The sequence below is a fragment of the Crocodylus porosus genome, unplaced genomic scaffold (genome assembly GCF_001723895.1).
Source record: "Crocodylus porosus isolate Cpor-Errol unplaced genomic scaffold, CroPor_comp1, whole genome shotgun sequence".
Taxonomy (NCBI): domain Eukaryota; kingdom Metazoa; phylum Chordata; order Crocodylia; family Crocodylidae; genus Crocodylus; species Crocodylus porosus.
The window spans coordinates 102,572,396-102,595,668 of record NW_017728943.1 but is presented as its reverse complement, the minus strand read 5'-3'; the positions used below and the strand labels follow the sequence as shown (position 1 = coordinate 102,595,668).

At 47.2% G+C, this 23,273-nt stretch overlaps 3 protein-coding genes across 6 annotated transcripts in view; 1 reads left to right on the top strand and 2 right to left on the bottom strand.

The window, feature by feature from the left end:
• TBP (TATA-box binding protein) overlaps positions 1 to 7,657 on the top strand; it is an 18,263-nt gene extending 10,606 nt beyond the window's left edge. For both annotated transcript variants that reach the window (XM_019549902.1, XM_019549901.1), the window contains exons 6-8: positions 735 to 902; positions 1,964 to 2,058; positions 6,513 to 7,657. In XM_019549902.1, the coding sequence (XP_019405447.1) occupies positions 735 to 902; positions 1,964 to 2,058; positions 6,513 to 6,592 (343 nt within the window). In that variant the 3' untranslated portion in view covers positions 6,593 to 7,657. The remainder of the gene's footprint in view (positions 1 to 734; positions 903 to 1,963; positions 2,059 to 6,512) is intronic.
• A 1,580-nt stretch (positions 7,658 to 9,237) lies between these two features.
• Positions 9,238 to 18,440, bottom strand: PDCD2 (programmed cell death 2). Of its 2 annotated transcripts, XM_019549899.1 has the most exons (6): positions 18,105 to 18,421; positions 17,775 to 18,005; positions 13,861 to 14,058; positions 11,974 to 12,089; positions 11,100 to 11,219; positions 9,238 to 9,510 (listed from the first exon to the last, which is right to left on the bottom strand). In XM_019549899.1, exons 1-6 carry the CDS (start codon positions 18,391 to 18,393, stop codon positions 9,349 to 9,351), a joined length of 1,116 nt encoding a protein of 371 aa, XP_019405444.1. In that variant the 5' UTR covers positions 18,394 to 18,421; the 3' UTR covers positions 9,238 to 9,348. The 2 variants fall into 2 exon arrangements, with proteins under 2 accessions (XP_019405444.1, XP_019405445.1); XM_019549900.1 differs by lacking the exons at positions 9,238 to 9,510; positions 11,100 to 11,219; positions 11,974 to 12,089 and adding an exon at positions 12,096 to 12,292 and having other exon boundaries at positions 17,775 to 18,440.
• An 885-nt stretch (positions 18,441 to 19,325) lies between these two features.
• The window catches only part of GNPAT (glyceronephosphate O-acyltransferase), a 45,660-nt gene continuing 41,712 nt past the window's right edge, over positions 19,326 to 23,273 (bottom strand). For both annotated transcript variants that reach the window (XM_019549895.1, XM_019549896.1), the window contains exons 15-16: positions 20,527 to 20,588; positions 19,326 to 19,790 (exon numbers count right to left, since the gene is read on the bottom strand). In XM_019549895.1, the coding sequence (XP_019405440.1) occupies positions 19,747 to 19,790; positions 20,527 to 20,588 (106 nt within the window). In that variant the 3' untranslated portion in view covers positions 19,326 to 19,746. The remainder of the gene's footprint in view (positions 19,791 to 20,526; positions 20,589 to 23,273) is intronic.

Here is a 23,273-nt window from a genome sequence, read left to right as displayed (position 1 = left end):
GACTTCCTGCCCTTTGGGCAGGGGGCTGGACTCGATGATCTCCCGAGGTCCCTTCCAGCCCTAATGTCTATGAAATCTATGAAACTTTTTTTCCTCTGGTGGAATTTTTGAAATCTCAACACAAGTTTTCTTGTTCAGCATCTCAGCCTAACTAGATACCTTTTAAATTTCCTTCCCTTCTGGAAGCTTGAGGAGGGGACAAACCCACCAGTATGTCAGTAGCAAATAGCTTGCTGGTTAGGGTGGTCATTTGGGGTGGGGGAAACCGAGGCATAAGTTCCTGGTCTGATCTGGGTAAAAGGATTTGTACTTTCTCATTAAAATTAGGTTGTAATGTATCAGCATTTTCCAATAAAAGCACTTAAGATATTCGTGACCAGCCCTGAATTTTAATTGAGAAGTTTTATATTTTCCAAGCTTTGAAGACTGCAGGGGAGCATGATGGGTATGCTATCAGGGGGAGTTGGGTAGAATGACGACAGTTTGGCTCCATAAAGAGTAAAATGTGAATTGACTCTCAGGCTTCTGACAAGGCAATAAAAGAACTAAAAGCAAGTTAGCAGTTTAAGCTAGAAACCGATTCCAGCAGTTCATAACATTGCCTATTTCAGGATGCATCTTTAACCACTCCATCTCCTTCAGGTTTTCTCTCTGATATATATTTACATTTTAATACTGATAACTTCTGTGATATTGGCCAGAGAAAATAAAATGGCGGTTTCTTCTCCCTCCAGTGAAGAGCAATCCAGATTGGCAGCAAGAAAATATGCCAGAGTTGTGCAGAAACTGGGCTTTCCTGCAAAATTCTTGGATTTTAAGATTCAGAACATGGTGGGAAGCTGTGATGTGAAATTTCCTATCAGATTAGAGGGACTGGTACTTACACACCAACAGTTCAGCAGGTAAATAAAAGGCTTAACACTGTTCATTTCTTGCTGCCTTCTGCTCCTTGTAGAAGTATTTTAAAAGAAAGAAGTCCTCTGAACTGAGTCTTTGTGTGAATTCTTCATAATGTACAATATTGAGATGTTGGTAGGATGAGATGGGAGAGGCTTAACTTACTACGTTTCTTTTTATTTAAATTGTGTGTGGCAGCAGTAGAACCCCAGGATCTTATAAAAGATTAAAAAACAATTAACAAGCTCTCAATTGTATTCTGATGTATGTAAGATCAGTGGGTGAGATTTCAATAAAACTTGCATAAATGTTTCTTTGTTGATAGGGAGAACCCTACAGTTTTATTCCCCTTGTTCCTGTGCCTCTTGTTTGGTCAGCTTCCCCAAGATACTAATTCATCCAAACAGTCCTCCCTGCTACTGTCTTAAAAGCTTTGTGGAGCCACCTTTCACTGTACATCTGTGGTCTTACAGATGGAAGTAAATGCAAGCCAGTCTGTTAGATACCCAAACCCATGTCAGAACTTGAGATGGGTGGAATTGCCTGTCAACACGAATGTTTCTGGGGAAATTTGCAGACACAGATTATATTGTCAAATAAACAAAACAGAAAATTAGCAAGAAATATTCAGTATTGGGGAGGTTGTGGTGTGGAGAGCAGGTAAGGATACAAAGTTGGGTGTTGAATTAAATAAGTGCAGAAACCTTCACAGTCTCTCCATGTGTCTGAAATAGACAAAAAACTGTTTAACTCCTGTTGACTCAGATTAAATGGCACACACAAGAAATGATGACAGAGCAAACATAAGTTTAGAATTCAAGAGGCAAAAGTTAACTGATTAAACTCTAATTATTAACTTGTGGACTTTCAATTTGTAGCTAATTCCTTGTGTGTATATTTCTCATGTGTGCGACTGGTTTGAAACTATCCATTACTTGCTGTAGAAGTTATGCCAGGAAAATCTGACTTCCACTGCTAAGGATGAGAAGGATTAGCCTCATCAGTGACCCTGGTTCACTTTTTAGAATTCCATAGTGGTTGCTTGACCTTTTTGCTTTCTTTCCAGTTACGAGCCAGAGCTGTTTCCTGGCTTAATCTACAGAATGATCAAGCCAAGAATTGTCCTGCTTATTTTTGTTTCTGGAAAAGTGGTTTTAACTGGTAAGTAACCAAGATGACAGTATCTGATTCTAATAGTTCAAACTATAGAACTGGCACCTGTGTGTTTTTTAGTGCCTTGTAGACTGCTAAAGTAAAGCAAGTGACAGCATCAAATCAGGAAGGTGTATTCTGTGCTATTCATCATTGATCATCATTCTAGCAAATCTGAAACCAAAAATAGGCTATGGAGCATTTTTATGTTATGGTCCAGGTGCCTTAATGAAATGTATATGAAGTTATACCTCAGGCTTACATAAATTACACACAGATTCTCTGGCCCTCTAACCACTACCCTATGCTCCTTATCCATGTGGGCACAAATAACAGGGGTTAGAACAATCCCAGTCGTCATGAGAGATTACAGGGGTCTGGAAGTGGGGCTTGGGGTTTTGGGGACATGGGTGGTCTTTTCCTTACTCCTCCTGGTTGTGGGTCATAATCTGAGGAGGGAGAGACGGGTTGAGGTAGTCAACCAGAGACTGCGGTGCTGGTGTCGTCATGCAGGCTTCGGTTTCCACAATCTCAGCCCACTCTTTGGTGAGAGAGGCAGTGGGCTGCTGGGAAGAGATGGCCTCCACCTCACTATGATGGGGAAGAGGCTTTTCTCAGCTAGACTTGCTGACCTGCACAACTGGGCTTTAAACTGAGCCCACTGGGGGATGGAGTGAGTACTGCCACTGCAAGCCCACTGGGCAGTTTTTGTAAACCCAGCAGGCTAAGGCACTCAAGGGAATCCACCCCTACCCCAGCCCCAGAGCGATCTGTAGGAAAGGCAAGGGCCCCCAGTGGGACACTTATGTGCCTGTATATCAATGCCAGGAGCCTGGGGGAACAAACAGGAGGAACTGGTCCTCCTGCTAAACCAAAAGCATTATGATTTCATAGGGATAACAGAGACCTGGTGGGACTCCACCTATGGCTATGGCCACAGGTATAGATGGCTATACCTTGTACAGGAGAGACTGTGTGGGCAAAAGGGATGGGGAGGTAGCTCTTTGTCAGGGAAAGCTACGCGTCCCTGCAAGCTGACATTGGCACCCAGGGGGGATGATTGGAAACTTTCTGGGTCAAAATCCATGGTGAACAAGGCACAGGGGACACAATGGTGGGGGTCTACTGCAGATCTCCTAGCCAGGGTCAAGAGCTTGATCAGGAATTTGCCAGGGAACTAGCTGAGGCTGCACGCTCCCGGTGCATGGTTGTCGTGGGAGATTTCAACTACCCTGAGATCTCGTGGGAAGAGCACTGGGCCACATCTGAATGGTTGCAAAGCTTCCTCGTGTGTGGATGAGCTCTATCTGACTCAAGAAGTCCATGGACCAACAGGAGGCAAAGCGCTGCTTGACCTGGTACTGGCAACGGGGGATGACTTAATCAGCAGCCTAATGATTGAAGGGAAGCTGGGAGACAGCAACCATGAGCTGATCGCCTTCACCATCTGCCGTAAAGCAGGCAAGTCAGTCAGCAAAGCAGAAGTCCTCGACTTCAGGAAAGCTGACTTTGACAAGCTCAGGAGGCTTGTTGGCAAGGCCCTAAGAGACCACAACCCAAAGGGGAGGGGAGTTCAGGAAGAGTGGTTGCTCCTCACGACAACAATCCTGAAAGCATAAGCAGTGTCTATCCTGTCTTGGAAGAAAGACAGCAAAAGGGCACAGCAGCCCCCTTGGCTCTGTAGGGAACTAATTGACCTCCTGCGTCTAAAAAGAAAGGCCTATAATGGATGGAAGGCTGGATCCACCCCAAAGGAGTAGTCTGTACTGGTCAGGACCTGTAGGGAGCGAACTGGGAAAGCCAAAGCTGCGACTGAACTCCAACTGGCTACATGTATCAAGGATGATAAAAAGTCCATTTTTAGATATGTGGGGAGCTGGAGGAAAAGCAAAGGTAACACTGGACCCCTGATAAACCATATGGGGCGGCTGACAACCAATGCCCAGGAAAAAGCCAATCTGCTCAATGGGTATTTTGTGTTGGTTTTTCACCAGCCCCAAGGGACGGCCCTGCCCAATATGATATGGGACGGTCAGGGCGAGGGAAAACTGTTACCCCACATTAATGTTGACCATGTGAAGAAACACCTTGAGAACTTGGACACTTTTAAGTCAGCTGGCCCTGACAGCTTACACTCCAGGGTACTCAAGGAGCTGGCAAGCATCATAGCTCGGCCACTGGCACAGATCTTCGAGAACTCGTGGCACTCAGCGAAGGGCCTGAGGCTTGGAAGAAGGCCAGTGTGGTACCTATCTTCAAGAAAGGGAGGAAAATAGATCTGGGGAACTACAGGCCCGTCAGCCTGACTTCCATCCCCAGGAAGATCTTGGAGAGAAAACCATCAAAGAGACCATTCTTGACAAACTGGCTGATGGCAGCTTCTTGAGGGATAGTCAGCATAGGTTTGTTGCAGGTAGGTCTTGCCTGACCAATCTCATTTCCTTCTATGACCAGGTGACATATCACCTGGACAAAGGAGAAGAGATTGATGTCATATATCTTGACCTTAAAAAAGCTTTCGATCTGATATCCCATAATAGTCTTATAGAAAAACTGGCCAACTGTGGCCTTGGCGACATCACAGTCTGCTGGCTGGGGAATTGGCTTTGAGGGCAGACCCAGAGAGTGGTAGTTAACAGAAGTCAATCATTGTGGTGCGCTGTGACCAGTGGGGTCCCCCCCAAGGCTCTGTCCCTGGACCTATACTCTTTAACATCTTCATTAATGATGTGGACATTGGTGGCAGGAGCAGACTGGCCAAGTTGCTGATGACACCAAACTTTGGGGTAAAGCGTCCACACGCGAGGACAGGATGGTGATACAGGCTGACCTTGATAGGCTCGGAAAACGGGTGGATGAAAACCTGCTGGCCTTCGACTCCAAAAAAATGCAAGGTGCTCCACCTTGGGAAGAAAAACCCGCAGCATGCTTATCTCGGCAGTGCTTCGCTGGCTAGGACCATGGCCAAAAGGGACTTGGGGGTCATGATTGACCACAAGATGATTATGAGCCACCAATGTGATGTTGCAGCCAGCAAAGCGAACAAAACTATGGCTTGCATCCATAGACGCTTCTCTAGGAAGTCGCAAGATGTCATCCTCCTGCTGTACTTGGCCTTGGTGAGGCTACAGCTGGAATACTGCATCCAATTCTGGGCTGTACAATTTAAAAAGGATGTGGAGAAGCTTGAGAGAGTCCAGAGGAGAGCCATGCGCATGATCAGAGGGCAGGAAAACAGGTCTTATGATGAGAGGCTGAGCGCTATGGGACTCTTCAGCCTGGAAAACCATAGGCTTGGGGCAGCCTTGGTGGCTGCCTGTAAGTATACAAGGGGTGTACATCAGGATCTGGGGGAGTGCCTGTTCACCAGAGCCCCATGGGATAACAAGGTCAAACAGTCACAAACTCCTCCAAGAGCATTTCAGGCTGGACGTAAGGAAGAACTTCTTTACTGTCCGAGCCCCCAAGGCCTGGTGCTGCCAGAGGTGGTGCAAGCACCTACTCTGGACTCCTTTAAGAGTCAATTGAACGTTTATCCTGCTGGAATCTTGTGACCCCAGCTGACTTCCTGCCCCTGGGCAGGGGGCTGGACTTAATGATCTTCTGAGGTCCCTTCCAGCCCTAATGTCTATGAAATGAAATGCATGCAAAAATGTAGAAAGTATACCTGATAGAAAAAGCTTTTAAGTGTCACTGCTTTGAGAAGCACAACAAAGTATCTCACACATGAAATGCATAGAAAAAAAACCTAAACAGTTCATCTATATTACTCCAAATAGCATATTGGCAAGAGGCAATGTTAGTAAGAAATTGGGCCACCTTACCTATGAATTTGGCAGTGGGGAGGAGGGTGGTTTGCAGTGGTGTGGACATTCCCTCCTACCCCCCCCCTTCAGTTGACTGTGCCATAACTGCCTTTTTTAAGTCCCCAAAAGCATGATTTCCCCATGGCTGCCACTATCCCTGGCCACCCCAGACCCAGGGGCTCCAACCAGATTCTGCAGTTCTGGCCTCAGCCAGGAGCAGCAGCAGCAGCAGTGGACAAGTTCCTTCTCCCTGTCAGCCCAGGAACCAGGCACAAGGGAAGGGAAGCTGCCTGCTATCTCTACCCACAGCTGGCTGCATGTGCAGCCTATCTGTAGCAGCCCTACCCCCCTGCATTGCCTGTGGGTCCAGGACAGTGGAAAGGAAGTAGAGAGGAGAGAAACGAGGGGGAGGGAAATTTCTTACCTGTTTAAGACTTTAGGGGTCCCCTGTGGCATGGTCTGCTTGCTCTTGTGTGGGCAAGGAGCTGGGGTGCAGCTGCCCATGCAGTACCAGTGGCTGCTCCCACACCTTACTTTCCCAAATTTTTGGACCCATCCATGTATATATCTGGATCTAGATACATATGTCAAAATTGATAACTGAAACTGCTCGTTCTTGAGTAGAATGCATGCACTAACTTTTTTTCTTTTTTGTAGGTGCGAAAGTCAGAGCAGAAATTTATGAAGCCTTTGAAAACATATATCCTATTTTAAAGGGATTCAGAAAGACAACGTAACAGTGTTGGCATATTTTTAAGAGAAAAGTTGAGGTACATTTGAAAAGGTATTGCATATGGCACAGCAGTGACAAGAGATGGACTTTTAATTACTGCAACACCAAGACTTAGATTCTTCTCCAGTTAGTGCCTAACTCCCTCATCCTGAAAAGGAAGCTGTGTTTTTATGGATTGTGTCTACTGGGTTACTGTGAGTTGCTTTGCTGGGCTGTTCTTGGAACAGCCCTTACAAATTTTATTTATATTCTGGCTTTTAAATAGTTTTAATGTCAGTTCTTTTATTATGAACCCATGAGTTGGTAAGTTGGTTTAAGAGATGCTTTTAACCATGTTGTTAGATATATAAACCACTTCAGTTGCTGTACATATAAGTTTTAACATTCTTACATAAACCATGATTTTATAGGCTTCAAAAATTAAGTTTTTCAAATGTTTTGGGGCTTTTTTTTTTTTTCATTTTGATACATTTTTTGTGCCAGACACATTCCCCGTTTCCAGTGTTCAGCAGGACAGACTACTTTTATTAATGAAAATGGCTAGCTGTATATATTCCTCCTTTTTTGGGAACTAAATGTCAGATTTCTCTTATATCTCTACCTGTACAATAAACACTGTTTATAAAACCATGAGAAAAACTGTCTTAATGAACCTAAAAGGTAACACTGCTTGACCTGTGCTGCTGTTAAAGTGGTAAATGCATGCTGTAGAAAAATGTAATGTATTCAATACTTGAGTCTTTTATATGACTTTCTTAACAATCCAGTATTAAGTGGCAAATGCACTATTTTAAGTGACTTTTTTTTTTACCCTATTTTTCTCAAAATAGTGACTTTCACTTGAACCCAGCTTACATATAAGAAATCAGGTATTTTAGGCAGTGTTAACATTTGAACTCTGCTGATTTTTGTTGGATCTGATTCTAATTTAAAAAGTGCTTATTCTCTTCTGCTTAGCTTTACTAAAGACTTGGTTATAAACTCAGTTGACATCCATGTTGCGTCTCACCTGTGATATGTAATATAACTTGTGCAAATCAAATATACATTTTTACATTGAAACTGAAAATGTGGATTGGAAATATTGACTTGTGGTGTTTCGAAAGGCATTTTGTGAAATCAGGCCTGAACTCTGACATACAGGTCCTAAGCTTACAGTTCTGCTGTTTAAACTCTTCCACTGTAGTATCTTAAGCCCTTCAAAGTAGAATTCTGTGTCCTAAATCTCAGTATACGATGGAACCAACCTTCCCCTGTCCCATGGATGAGGTGTAGTAGGTGTATACCACTCCGTAATTCTAGTGAGCATAAGCTTTTATCAAACCATCTACATCAAAATGTTTGATCCACTAATAAGCTGCCTTTTCTCTGTATTCAGGGGGTAGATTTCATGTTTCAACCCCTGCTCCCCTCCCCAGAGACTGAGGTTTTGTCAACTAGCTAGGGAAATTTAGAGCTACAGCAAACAGCTGGAGTATTACTTCTCTTCCACAGCCTGGTTGCTGCAACTTTTGTGTCAAAGGCACCGTGTCAGCCAATACCAATGAGCAAGGCCAGAGGGTCCCTTGAAGCAAAAGTTGCTCAGAGTCTAAAGGAGGGCTATGCGCATTAGCAGAGGCCTTGAGACCAGGACCTGTGTGGAGAGGGTGAAAGACTTGGGACTGTTCAGCCTGGCACAGGCACAGGCTCAGAGAGGACTTGGTGGCAGCCTATATCGGGGCCTGGAGGAACATCTATTCACCAAGGCCCCCCAGGGGAGGACAAGAAATAATGAGCACAAGCTGACTGATGATCACTTCAAGCTAGACTTAAGGAAAAGCTTCTTTACAAGTAGAGTGCTGAGGGTTTGAAACAGGCCCCCTCACAGAGGTGGTACAGTCATCCATCCTGGCAGTCTTCAAAAAGTGTCTTGATGCCCACATTGCTGGGATCAGATGACCCCAGCAATCTTTCCTGCCCAAGTGCAAGGGGGCTGAACCCAAAGATCTGTAAGTCACTGTAAATGAATGTTAGCTTTTCAGGGTATGGGCCTGAGTTATCCTAAAATTCCGGAGCCATTAACTACCAAGCTTGAGGCAGTAACTGCAAAATACTCAGTTACCATCTTGGCTTCATTTCTTTGTTAATAGAAAAAAATTACATTCTCTGCACAACAGTCTAACATTATAAGCTATATTATCTCCTAACTACTACACTCACTGGAAGTGGCATCATCAGAGTAACTGGGTTTCAGATACCACCTTGGGCTATTTAAAATTCAGAGTTTCATCTACTCCTTTCATAAAAGGATATTACAGGCTTGATTTTAAGGATTTGGTCAGTCAGTAAAAATCATCTTACAAAATACAGAAGTAGTAGAAATCTTAATTTTTAGTTTCAAATAAATATAGTTACATCCAGTATTCTGCTAAAAGAGAATTGTATTGTGAGAGTAACAAGCTGTAGTTTGAAACAGAACTGTTTGGCTTCACTTGTGCATGCTGAAGTGAATTGTACAATACAATACACAGAGGGTGGAAAGAAGTTGATGAGATCCACTTTAGTTCCTCCAGGCCATCTTTAACCGAGAGTTGCCATTTAATTGCAATATATGAATGCCCAGGGTGATACAGAACAATTGGCTAGTTCACCAACACGCAAGTAGTTCAGTGCACATGTGTACACATTTGTAAAAATGCAACTGAAGCATGAAAGCCTAGTTCAGAGAATAAAGCAGCCACCCTGAACTTGGAGAATCCAAAGTCAATTTCTTTGTCAAAGTTATACAGAGTCTGCAGTGAAATCCTGCTTCCATACAAACTCCTCAATGTACCCGCCTCCTTGGTTACAGTTTTCAGCACAGGTATAAACTACTAACGTCCCCCAGTCAATACTTTCTTCTAGGCTGTCAACCTTCAGGTGGTTCAGCAGCTGTGGCATAACCTTCAGATCACAAAATACAACGTGTCAATAAATGCATTAGTAACAGGCTACAGCATTTAACTAAGGCAGTGCTTCCCAACCCTTTCCTCGGCATGACTCCATTTAAACACTGGAAATTTTATGCAACCCCAAAATGATTCAGACAAGATCAACACCCCCTCCCCCTTGGGAGGCACAGCAGGAGTAGAGCCTGTGAGGGAGGGGAGTAGGCTGCGGGCTTGGGGCTCCCAGCCCAGCTGTCTGACCCCATCCCCCTAGGGGGCCTCCACAGCCCAGTGGGCAGGACCCTGTGCAGGAGGGTGGGGAGGCTCAGTGCCACTGCCAGGAGCCATGGCAAGGCACCCCCTGCCCACCCAGCGGTGGTAGCAGCACAGAACTGTTCCCCCTGCTGCTGCTACGCAGGCAGGAATAGGACACCTCACCATGGTGGTACAGCTGGTGGGCTCCCAGCAGCAGCACCAAGCTTCCCCACCCCACTCTTCCCTCTTGTGCAGCAGGTCCCAGAGGCCAGGGAGGGATGGTGGCAAGACAGGGAGTCCAAGGCCCATATCTACCCCCACCCTGTGCACAAGTCTGGGGGGGAGGCATGTGCTCCCCTCATGCCTCCCTCCCCAGGAATGGGAGAACTGGTGAGCAGCCAGCCCCCCACCACAAATTGCCCAGCCCTTAGTCAGGCCCATATTCCAGCCCCAGCCCACTCCCTCCCTCATTGTGGGGTCCTCAATCAACCCCCCCGCTCAATAAGTTTACTTGGAGGGACCTCCAGAAGCTGCTCTCCATACTGCCTGGCTGTAATTTAAGTAATTAATTTAAAAAATGCAAAATTTTCCACATAAAGAGTTCTGTTTCCTATACAATAATACTAACAGTGCACTAAATCCTTGCTAACGTCCTGTCTAGGACCATAGTGATGGGTTATCTTCAGGACTAATTAACCAGATTTCACTTGGCTCTATGGATTTGCATTCACTAACTAACTAACAAATAAATCTCCAGGACTAATTAACCCAGATTTCATTGCATTCATTGCATCTGCACATAGGGAAAAGCTCTTCCTGTTGGTCAAGTCAAAGTGCTGGCTCTAAGAGGTAACTTGGCACATCAGCCTAGAACCAGGGGAACACAGATCACCAATGCCCTCAGTTTTTCACCAATGTAGAGTAAACTCTCTCCACCAAGGGGTGACAGTGAGCATGAGTTTGACTCCTGTGATGGTGGCACACATAGCTAAAAACTAGTAGTCCACATTAGCAAGTTTTCTGTTTAAACAGCGTAACTGTCAGAAACAAATCCAGATGTGACCCCATTCACCTATTGCTACATCCAAGAATTTGAACCCAAGCCATGCTTACGAAACATACTTACCACTTTACAGGCTACAAAACCATACCAGGAGGAAAGGTGCTGCCACTTATGATCAAGTCCCATAAGAAAGAATAGTTAATTTAGCTATTAACTAAGAACTAACAGAAAACTAATAGCAGGTTCTACACTTCTGCTCTAGCCATAGGCAAATTATCTGCACCTCAGACTTAAAACAGGCTTTTAGCTACACCCTAAGAACAATATCCTGGAATCAGTTTACCTACCTGGAATTCAAATATCCTCTTGGCACCACACAAACAGTTTGGGATATCTTTTGCTTCAGGAATATTTTCACCTGACACCCAGATAGGGCCACCTTCTCCTCCTCTGCAGTATCTGATAATCTGAAATTGAATACAATTTAACTAGATGAAGCTACACACATGTGGACACTGATGAAGTTTTTTCTACTCCCCCTCTTGCATCTGTTTGCAAATGCCATTTTAATTGTAGTTTCCAAGCTGTATTATTCAGAACAAGTGGTTTTAGCAAGACTAAAAAATGCAAATGCCAGAATTTCCACTGTCCCTTTTCCCTTGGTACAGCAATGCTTTGAATTTCTTAACAAATGGTCTTTAAGTTGTAGAACAAGGCTTTTAGGGTCTGCAGTTCCCCAGGCAGGCAGACAGGCAGATTTTTCCAAAGTCACAAAGGAAGCAGGCAGCAAAGGCTGCCAGACAACCCAGGTCTCCCATTTTGTAGCTCTAAAACAAAGCTAGAATTGTGGGGGGGAAATAGCAAGATGAGCACATGAAAGTAAGTGGATGCTGTTCACTTTTCCATCATCCCCTCTCTGAGGAAGGGCAGCAGCCTTGCCTTTCACTGTGGGCTTCTGCTTCGTGCAGCCCTCCCTTTGATTCATGTTCCATTTTCCCTTAAGGAAATGAGACCTTAGGTCTGTGAAACTCTCTCCTATGTTGGTAGGGATGCAGACTGGATGATCTAGTTTCCTCATATCTCAGACCATAAGCTTAAAATATTAGAAGCGCAACTTGAACAAACAAAACCAGAATACTGCAACTGCCTTGAGGCCATGATGTCCCATACTCCAAATATAAACCACACATGCATCTTTTGACAAGACTCTTGCATTTTCACCTGCTCTGGCTCAGCAGCTATTCGATTCTTGAACTTTTGGAAGACCTTATCTTCTAGAGTCTCATGTTTTGCCATTGCCTCCAATTGTTCTTCATCTAGTGGCTCAAACACTTCACCTAACCACAGAAGACAGACAAATACAGATTGGTACAAGATTGTCAAGGTTAAAACAAAAATACTATTATTTACCTGTCTTAACCTCAAAAAGGCACATCAAAATGTGTAACAGCCATGTAAGCAGGCTGCATCATCACAAAGAAGATTGTCTTTTTTAGGATGCCAACTGACTCCATCAGCTTTGTGTCCAGTTCATTAATTCCTGTAGCATTTTCAGCATACATTCCAGTAGCAGAACATTAAAAGTATGACAAAAAACAGGAAGAATTAATTTAGGGAGATCTGTCTCAAACCTGAGGCACAAAGTCTGATGAACTTTCTGGTAGTGACACACAGAGCTCACTAGCTGTAGTGTGGAACCGTGGCAGTACATTTACAACTCTGATCATGTAATAACTGAAGAGGCTTCTCTATTGACACACCACCCCCAGCGTTGATCAGCTGGCCCAAAGGGGGCAGGGCCTGGCCTTTATAAGCAACAAGGCTGAGACCAGAGGGGTGGTTCCCTTCTGGCAGCCTGAGGAGCAGGAGCTCTGCTGCAGAGCCGAGCCAAGCCGAGCAGCCTGAGTGGCTGCATGATGATATGGGGTAGAGAGAACCCTAAAGGAGGTATGATGAAGAGCCAGCATGGCGCAGAGTTTGTACTATAGCCAGGAGGCTTATCTTGCGTTATAGCCGGTTGGTGCATGGCTTTATGTTTCTCTTTGGTTGTTTGTGTAATACCGGAGGACCGGGTGAAGCTGTAGGGGTTGGAGGAGGCCTCGGGGGAGCTCCCCAGTAGCGTGGGAGGTTCCTGCTGCCCTGGGAGGGCACAGTAAGCTGGTGCCAAAGAGGGCACAGCAGTTTGTGCGCTGGAGAGTGGCACTGCATTTTGGGATGTCCCGCCCCCAGCCCAGTATGGGCGACATCGGGAGGAGCTAGTGGGGTGTCCCGACCCCAGCCCAGCTGGGAAGCATCGGGAGTAAAGCCCGAGCAGGGCGTAAGACCCCTAAGGAGGGTCAGGGGGCCAGGCACGGCTACTGCCACCTGAGCCCTGACCGCGGGAAGCGCGGGAGCAAAGCCCCAGTGTGGGCGGGAAGCACGGGCAAGGCCCCAGGGTGGGCGAGCTTATTGGGGAAAGCCCCAGGAAGAGGCAAGCATGTTGAGCAGGCCCGAGAGGGCTAGTGAGTAGAGGGGCACCAGTCAAGGCGCCAGTGAGGTGCACCGGTTGTGTGACAAGCCCCAGGGGCGCCAGTCAGGGCGCAGAAAGGAAACTGACCAGTCAACATTCGGTACATCTGCGAGGCTTGGGGTGTGCTACAGGGGAGGTTGGAGGCACGCATAGCCCATAAGGCTAGGGTGCACCAGTCACCCCATACAGAACAGGGGACAGGATAAACATAGCACCGTGTCCACGGGGACAAAAGGCAGCCTCCCTTATAAAATTAGACAGCAACAAAGACGTGGCAGGTGAGAACGACGGTGCTGAATCGTCTACTTGGCACGGTAGGGGGTGTTAGAGAGATCACGGCCGCTCCTAGGTCCCCACGCCATGACAAGGTCATTTCTATCAAATACTTTTACATGCAACAATGTCTAATGAGGGATAGAAGAAAAAAGTTAGGTTACTACAACCACAAGAGAATTAACCTTTTTCAGTGATTAGCTGTGGACTCCTTTTGTGAGTCACATGAAGTGTTTCACTTCAGAGGACTAAATATTTTAGTCTGTGAAGCACCAGAGAATGCAGGTAGGGCAGATCCCTCTTGGCACCCAGGTTCTACTCCTTACCAACACCACCTGCAGCTTCCAATTCATGTTTCTTGGGATCCTTCTGTGAATCTCCATCTGTGGGACTGTCATCAGGCTTCGCCTTGTTGCCATCAGGCTCTACTTCACTGTCAGAGGACTCAGTTTCCTCGGGTTCAATTACAATTTCATATTCTGGGAAAAGGAACCCATGGTCTGGGATCTCTGTGTCCGACTGAGCTACAAGACATAGACGAACAACCAGTTTTTACCCTTTCATGCCATATCTCCTGTTCCCTCAATAACACATTACTGACTCTACCCTCCCAAATATTCCACTGTTGACACTCAGGAACTTGTGAGAAAGTGCAGCCAACTTCCATCTGGCACTGCAGAAGGGACTGGATCCTTCTAACACAAAATCATGTTGAAGCCGCAAGCCTTGTCCAGGCTGCAGCTGTCTCTGTCCCTAGACGTGCTGGTAGGAGCTAGTGGCCGACACAGCAAAGGATTTCATTTATGTCTTCAAGGCTCCACTCAGCAGCTGTACTGGCAGGGCATGAAGTATACCCTGGCAAGCACTAGCTGCTGAAAGCACCTTGAGCACTCAAGCGCATCCTGCTGCCTGCAGAGGAGCAGGTAATTTTTTTTTTTGGCTAAGAGGTGAAACACGGCACTGCCTGCAGAAAGCAGGTGCTCTTGCTTCAGAGCACAGCCACCATGACAGCATTTCCGGCATGAACAGAGTCACGTCTTAGGACAACCTTAGCCCTTTCTTAACAGAAAGATCTTAAAGGTCTGTCTGGGCAGGACCCAGGAAGACAGAAGCTGTGGGAGGGGGAGGAACAGACAGAGCCAGGCAGCACTGCCACATGAATCAAGTGAGAGTTATCAGAGAGAAGTAATGCTGCAAATGACCTCCAGAGATCATCTAATCTAACCAGGGATCTAACTTGTTGGACTAGATCAGGCTTGTCCAACATACGGCCCATGGGCTGCCATGCAGCCTGCCAGGGCATTTTCTGTGTCCCTCCCCCAGCCCTTCAGCAGCTTCCTAATGGCTGCTGAAGGGCTGGGGAAGGGACAAGGTTCCCACATGCACTGCATCAGCTTGATGTTGCCGACACGGTGTGTGAGGGAAGATGAGTAGCCATGTGCTTCTCGGGACAGGACGAGCCCAGCTGGAGCAGCAGGGGGCTCAGCTGCACTTTCCCCTACCTGCGCCTGTCAGTCCCCGGCGGCACACAGCTCCGCTGCTGCCTTTGCTGTCTGGTGCCCACCAGCTGTCCCACCCGGAGCAGCACGCAGCTGAAGCCGGATTCCCACATGCTGCGGGGACGCGAGGAGCCCAGCCAGGTCGGCACCAGCCAGCAGAAGCGGCAGCAGAGCCATGCGCCACTCGGGACTGATGGGCACAGGCAGGGGGAAAATGCAGCTGAGCCCCTGCTGCTCTGGCCAGACTCGTCCCGTCCCAAGCGGCACAAGGCTCTGCCGCCACTTCTACTGGCTGGGCTCCTCTTGCCCCAGCAGCTCGTGGGAACCCGGCTTCAGCTGCATGCTGCTCTGGATGGGACAGACCTGCCCGGGTCAGCTCCAGTCAGCAGCAAAAGTGGCAGCCAAGCCGTGCGCCGCTTGGGACTGACCAGTGCAGGTTGGGGAAAAATGCGGCTGAGCCCCTGCTGCTCCAGCTGGGCTCATCCTGAGGTTCATTTAATGTCTGTAAAATGCTCGGACAGCCTCACATAGATGCACTGCATAGAAATGCAAAATATATTTTGACTTATTTGGTTGGCACCTTGGGCTGAGATTTTCAAAGCTGAGTCAAAAGGCCAACTTCCATTAAAATGAATGGGATTTAGGGGGCTCCAAATCTTTTATGACAACTTTGTAACATGTCTATCTACCCCTTTTTGCAAATCTCAGCCATAGTTTGGAAGTTCAGCCAAAGAACATACGAGCTTCTGAACATAAGAGCATAAAAAGTGCCATACTTGGTCAGCCCCATGGTCCATCTAGCTCAGTATCCTGTCCCGAACAATGGCAGAAATGGATGCTATAGAGCGAGAGTTTTGAACTGTAGACCCATTTCATTGTCACTTCCTGGAACTTCATTGGTGTCAAAGGTCACATGACATCACTTCCTGATGTGATACCACTTCCTGTGAGATCTTTGAATATGGCTTGCCGGCCCACTGGGTGATAAAAAGTTCGTGATCCAACCCCACATTCAAAAAGGTTGGACATCCCTGGACTAGATGATCTGAGGCCCCTCCCAGCCTTACTTCTCTGTAATTTTCACTTGATTCAGGTGGCAGTGCTGCCTACCTCTGTCTGTCCACCCCCCTTGGAAAACCTGCAGCCTCTGCCCTCCTGAGTCCAGCCAGAGGAGCAGAAGAAAAGCTAAAAGGTCACCTGTTCCCTGGTGGGTGAATCGACTATTAAAACTGTAGGCGAACAGTAACTCAAAAAAGCTTCTGCATCTCTGCAGGAGCACCGCTACCTTGCCTGACCTCAGCCAATCACCGCTCACCACCTCCCTCTGACAGGAAATGCCACCAATCATAGATTGATTGATTGGTGGCATTTCCCCATCAGAGGGAGGTGATGAGCAGTGATTGGCTGAGGTCAGGCAGGGTAGCAGTGCCCCTGCAGAAGCTTTTTTGAGCTTCTGCATTTGACCAAGGGGGAAAGGAGGTACAAGAGCCTCCCCCACCCCCCCACAATTCCTAGCAGCAGCTCCTGAACACAAGTAGCAAAATCCTTCCCACCTCCAAACAAGGCCTGACCCTCACCCAACCCCCAACGTGTGTATACACAAAGGCATCCCCCACACCCAAAACTTCTCCCAGACTTCAAATAGGGCCCAATTTTCACCCAGTCCCGACATACATACACACAATACACCCATGTGTACACCTCCCCACATATGAGTCTGTACATTACACATGTGCACACACCTTCTGCAGCAGCTCTGAATCAAGAAGAGACAAATCTTAATTACTCTTACACAACTAGAGAAAATTGGCAGACTAAATCTGAAATAACACCCCCCAACCTGTCAAACAAGGCCCAATTCTCATCCAGCCCTGCACTACACCCCCCCACACACATACACTACATATACACTAGAGATGTGAAAGCCTGGGGAAAAAAAATAACATAATAATGTTACGTTCTTAACGTAGCAAAGTGAATTTAGATCTGCAAAGGCTGCTAAGAAAATAAGTATTGCATATATTTCAGTTTTTCCCAAAATTGCTGTTTTTTCCAGGAAAAAAAGTTTTTCATGGCTTCAAAATTTCCAGAAATATTCTCCCTCTATTCTACACCCCCACAAACCTCCCCTCCCCTTCCAACAGGGCCTACTCCTCACCCCTGTCTACACACATCTATACATATAGACACACACCCGCTATGACACAATATGTATACATAATATGTACACACCCCTGGATGGTACACGCTCCATCTCTCTCTCTAGACATCTCTCTCTACCTCTATATGCATACATATGGAAAGACAAAGACATGTATATATGTGCGCGCATGCGTGATGCACATAAAGTGGTGGTATGTGTGTGTGAAGACGTGTGCGCGTCTGGAGAGAGATGTATGCGTGTATGTATGTGTTTGTGTATACTATGTATACGATGTAGTGGCGTGTATTTGTGTGCGAAATATATATTTGAAGGTGTGTGCGTGCACACGCGCGTGCGTATCTAGATGTTTATACAAAATGCATGCATATATATGTATACAGTGTGTGTGCGTGAGTATGCATTTATATATACTGTGTACAGCATGTGTGTGCATATAATGCAGGGGGGATATGGCAATGTTTGTGCATGCCCACGTGTGATGCAGGGCTGCACCGCTGTCTCTCCACACACATGCACGCACAGTGTGCGCAGGGCACGACGAAGGGCAGGAGCTGCGTGCCCCCTGACCTGACCTGACCTGCCCCGCAGCAGCGGCGGTGCCCGGCGGCCCAGTCGAGCTTCTGGTGCGCGCGGCCGCAGTAGTGTGCGGCCCGGCAGCGCGCGCACCTCTTGGGCGCGAGGCAGCCGCAGACGCGGCACAGGGCGGCGCCATTGCGCAGGCGCGGGGGCCCGGCGGGAAGGGGCGCGGGCGGCAGCGGCGGCTCGGGCGGGTACGTGGCGTTCACGCGGAGCAGCTGGTTCCGGAACGCTGCGGGGCGGAGAGAACGCGGAGACGTCACCAACGGCGCGCGCGCAGGGCGAGGCCAGCCCGGGGGAAGGGAAGGGAAGGGCGGGGCGGGGATCTCACCGCGCAGCGGGCCGGGGGCGGGCGCGGGGCGGTGACAGGTCGGGCGGCGGCAGCAGAAGAGCAGCAGCGTGCGGTGGAAGGCGTCGGGGCGGCCGGTGAGCGGCGCGTAGAGCTGCAGCAGGAAGGCGCAGGGCTGCCCGCAGCGGCCGCAGCTCAGCGCCGCGGGGCCCGGAAGCCCGGCCTCACCCAGCCACGCCGGCCACCCGCCCACCTTGCTGGGGAACTGCGCGCTGCGCAGGCGCCAGCCTGGTGCTGCCTCCACGAAGCCTAGTTCTACCCGCGCGCCCATTGCCACGTGCGCTCTGCTTCTGGTTCGCGCCGGAAGTGCTGTGGTGGCGCCTGGCCTCCCCTCGGGCCGGAAGTGCGCCCTTGCTAAGTACATCCGGGTTCTGAGTGGAAGTGCACTCGACTCTCCGCCCCGCGCCGGAAGTGGGGTGGGCGGAAGCGCTTCAGGTCCCGGAAACGTGGGGCGCCCGTGGGCCTAACTACGCGTTCCACCTCTCCTGCTGTACGTGACGCATACTGCACTAAGTGCAGACCGGCCACATGCGCCAAGTGATTCATACGCTCAGTCACACTCCAGCTATTACGTTTGTGCTTTAGTGTTTAAGGGCTGGAGCTGCTTTGTAGCCAGCTGTAATTTGAATGTGTAGCAGAGGCCGAGGGCGCATTGCCTGCCCACACACTGGGACTCGGGAACGGGGCACATAACCCCCAACAGCCAGTCATATTGCCCACTACTTCCAGCCCCAAGCAGCCAGCCCAGGAAAGCAGAGAAAGGGCAAGAACTAGAGCATTTACTCTCATTTTAAAAACCTGCCTGGACACGAGAAGGGGGCCAAAAAAGAGGGCATGTCTGAGAAAACCCAGACAGACATCACTTCAAACAGCCTCACTGATGAAACTGCATCTGAAGCCTCATTCAACAACAAAAGTGCTAATCACTTCACACTGCAAGACCTGGCCAAACTGATGGTACTTGCACGTGAAGGACCCCCAGCATAGCTTTGTCCCCCTAGCATAGCTTTGTCTCCCTTGCCAATGCCACGGCAGCTCTTGTGCAGCAAGCAGGTGTGACTGACATGCTGGATTTGTTCTTGATGCCAACTAGCAAACAGAAATCAAGCAATAGGCCAGATGCAGCCTCTTGCAAGGAGCGTGGGACACCTGTTATGAAAGAGGAGCAGAACAACCATCTCAGACACTCAACAGCCTGCAACCTGCTGTTCTAAACTGTCCTTTTTAATGTTAAATCTTTAGTTCCCTGTTACAGTTACGTATTGACGAAATACTTTGAAACCAACTATGTCATCATAAGCCTAGGAAAGTGCTTAAGTAGATGTGACTGTATTTTTCTTTAAATATATAATCCAAAATACGTAAGGTTTAATTTATTTTTTATTTTTTCATAAAAAGGTACAAATGTCATTCTAAACTTCAGTGCTGACAAAGTTCCTATCTGGTGATGAAAGTATTCCACCTGGAGAACATCTATTCCCCACCTTTTGCATACTCAAAATTCCCAAAATGGAAAGGGCCAAATGTGTGCTCCTGTGGCATCCTACCCATTTTCCAGTTCAGGACTGTTCGGTGTTTTTTGCAGCTTATTCTGTCCACAGTCACCATGTAAAACCATTTAATATTAAAGTCTTGCAGTCACAGGTTTTATCACAGGTATCCTGGAATCTAGGGATGAAAAAAATAAGTAGTAAACTGTATATATGGACAGCTAGAATATTAAAAGCATCATTCCATGAAACTCCTTATTCTCCATGATGCTTTTTATTTAAAACTAGGTAACAGCAAAAAAAGGTTTAAAAAAAGACAAGATGTAGTCATTTATGCAAGCAAAAACATGCAGCTGGTTTACTTCTATTCAGAGCTCATGAACACTTTTATTGCTTCTACCATAATGAAATACCAGAAGTGACATGTGATTTTTATTAGGAGTTAACTATATTTTCTCTCCCAAAAACCTTATTTACCCACATTCAAGATAACTTTGAATTTAAGATGACCACCCAATAATTAGATTCTATACATGGAAAATGTATAAATTTGTTATAATTCTCTCTCAAATTTGCCATACATTTTTCCCCAGAGAGCAGCAGTGGGGGTGAAAGGGACAAGACCAAAGAGGCAGGCAACTTGCGCCTTTCCTGATCCTCTCACCCCTGCCCCTCCCCCAGTACCTGTGTCTGCCAAGTGCCTGCCCCCCACCACCATCTCCCGGTTAAATTCTTCTGTTGCAAAGAACCCAGAAAGACCCAGCAGGGTCAGAATGCGTTTGACCCTGTTGATTCCTCATTGAAATCTCTGGGTTTATCTGCGAGTTGTAAAGCATGCATAGGTGCTTGTACGATGTAGCACCCTGACTGAGAATCATTGTGTTAGTCTTATAGCGGTAGAAGACAATGCTTACCTAACATGTCTGCTGTTTTATTGACGGCATCTTTCTTTACAGTGTAAGTCACACCATTGGTCCTAGATCAGAAAAAAACCCCAAAACAGTAAGACTGTTACTCTTTTGGAATTGAATCACTAATAATTGTCACTATTCAAATTATCTATTTAAATAAATTAATTAATAAAATTTTAACTCCTTTTTCCCTTAATTGCATCAATGTTATCTAAGTCCTGAGCTCCAGAAGGCCTACTGATGATGGCCATGGATATTTTAAACAAATACTACTGAAGGATAGTTTAAATTGTAGAACATTCCCCCCCTTCTTGCGTGCGTCTCTTCCCAATGTTTACTAGCAAGGCAAACTGCTAAAAAAATTAACTGAAACAGTTCCTTGGCAAATGTAACTCACTACAAGCTCCAATAAATTGGAAGAATTTACACCAGGGATGTCCAACTCACCCCAGGCACTGGGCTGGATCTACGGGGCTGCATTCAGGCAGCATGGAGCCAGGGGTCTGCATTAGTGAAGAGCCAGGTCAGTGAGGAAGCACAGGGCTGAGGTGGGGCAGTGGGATGGAGGTGTTGGCATGCTGCTGCATGGAACCATGTTCAGGAAGCAGCACAGAGCTGGACCCAGGTGCTTGCAGCATCATGAACAAGGAAATGACTATGGATGGCAGTCCCCTGGCTCCATGCCACTGTCCAGCCACAGCTCCATACTGACACACGTCTCCAGATCCATACTACCTGAACACAGCCCCGCGCAGTCACATGCCCTGTGCCGCTGCCTGGCAGTGCAGAACTCTGATTGGTCAGCAGTGCCATGGGCATGCAGCAGTGTGGAGCCAGGCACATGCACTTCCACTACCGCACCAGACTGCAGGTGGGCCAGATGCAACAGTTCCTCAGACTGGATGTTTGACGCCCCTGGTTTAAACTAATGTTTCAGCTGGGGATTTATCTCATAAGCATTTTTTGGCGTTGTCACAGCTAGATGTTACGAAAAGAACAAAATTAGAATAGTACCTACTACATATACCTTCCGAGTGGTCTAAATATCGAAACTAATGCATTCTCATCACATCCCTGACCTGTAGGAAAGTTCCAGGTTTTATAGCTCTTACACAAGTGTTCTGGCTACAAGCAGGTTGTTGGCTATCTTGAAATTTGAGGGTTTGAGTTGAAAAGTCATCCAACCAGACAAAGTCACAAAACAGAGATTGCATGCTCACAGTGTGCTGGGTAACTTAATGGTTTATAATGTACAATTTGAAAAATGTCTGTTAGCAGATTCTTCATAAATGAAGGGCTAAATATGCCTGGTGAAATACTGCACATTGTGGGAGTCCCTTTCCTCCCTCTCTGCTCCTGAATATGATAAGAATCTCATAATATATGACCGTGTCTACACATGCAATAAATGCAACTGAATGTACTCCGGCTCTATTTGAACCAGAGTAAACCAGAGTAATCCTGACACCACTATCTACACATCTGTTTACGCGCAGTACTTTACACTGAACTGCCAGATGCTACCTGTACCAGATGGGACTATCTGTCAGTGCAGTAAATTAGCCTACTACACCCTAACTGCTGTGCACATTTAGACAGTAAGACTGTACTCTGCAACAATTTAGTCTAATGCACAGTAAAGTGTCTCATGTAGACACGCCCTATGTGTACATTTTGTACATTATACATTTGAGGTATCACACTCTTTTTGAATAGCATTAACTGATTTCAAGTTTTACTGAACTGGCCACTTTTTTTTCTGTTCAAAGTCAGATAATTTAAGTGTAACATCCAATTAACTTGATTTGTGACATTAAAGCCAAAGTCAATACTCTAGTGAGATAAGGATGACCTGTCTTTTATGCTGCCCATAAAATTTATTTAACAAAGAGATAGATATTTGAGCACATTACAAAATGCATGTGTACATTGAACACAATCCTGTTTATCTGAATGTCCTGCCAGGGACCTCTAAAACGGCCAGATAAGGGGCAAAACGAGGGAGGAACCAGCTACTGGCATTTTAAATTCCCTATTTTCGGTTCCACAAGCCACATACAATGAAAAGATGACACCAAGCTTTTAAAAGCTGCAGATCTTATTTGAGGAAATTACTGTATTTACCCAAATCCAAGATGACTTCAAATTTAAGATGACCCTCCAATAATCAGATTCTAGATTATGGAAACTTCATGGGAAAATTCTAACTGTGTTATCATTTTCCATGTCTAGAATCTAATTATTGGAGGGACATCTTAAAATTGCACCCCCCCCAAAGCAGCAGCCAGGGGCAAGGGCCAGACCCCCCACTCCTTGCCCCCACGCCTGTTCCTGTTCCTCGCTTCCTGCCTCACTTGCTGCCTGATCCCCAGCTCCTTGGCCCCTTGCGCCTGCCCCAATTCCTATCTATTCCCCCAGCCACTTGCCCCCTCAGGTGTCTACCCCCGTGCCACTTGCCACCCACCTCCCTGTTGCTGCCTGCCCTCTCCCATGCGCCCCCTTGCCACCTGCCCCCTCATGTCTGTGCACGTCCCTTGCCACGTCACACATCCTCCCTATATCCCCCCACTGCTAACCTTCTGCTGCAGCTCTAACTGCAGCATAGTCAGCAGTGGCCCCAACCCCAGCCCAGCCAGGGGTGAAGCAGTGCTGGCAGCTCCAGACCCGGCTGGGTCAGGGCCAAAGGGATCAGAGCCAAAGCCAAAGGTCAGCAGCAGGGGAGTGGGGAGGGCAGGCAGCAGAGGAAGGCC

Coding starts and splice junctions, on each gene's coding strand:
- PDCD2 (XM_019549899.1), bottom strand. CDS start 18,393: ATGGGCGCGCGGGTAGAACTAGGCTTCGTGGAGGCAGCACCAGGCTGG. Junction 12,090..13,860: donor GGAAGCTGCAGGTGGTGTTG/GTAAGGAGTAGA, acceptor TTCTGTGGTTAG/GTGAAGTGTTTGAGCCACTA. Junction 11,220..11,973: donor TAGCTGCTGAGCCAGAGCAG/GTGAAAATGCAA, acceptor ATTCAATTTCAG/ATTATCAGATACTGCAGAGG.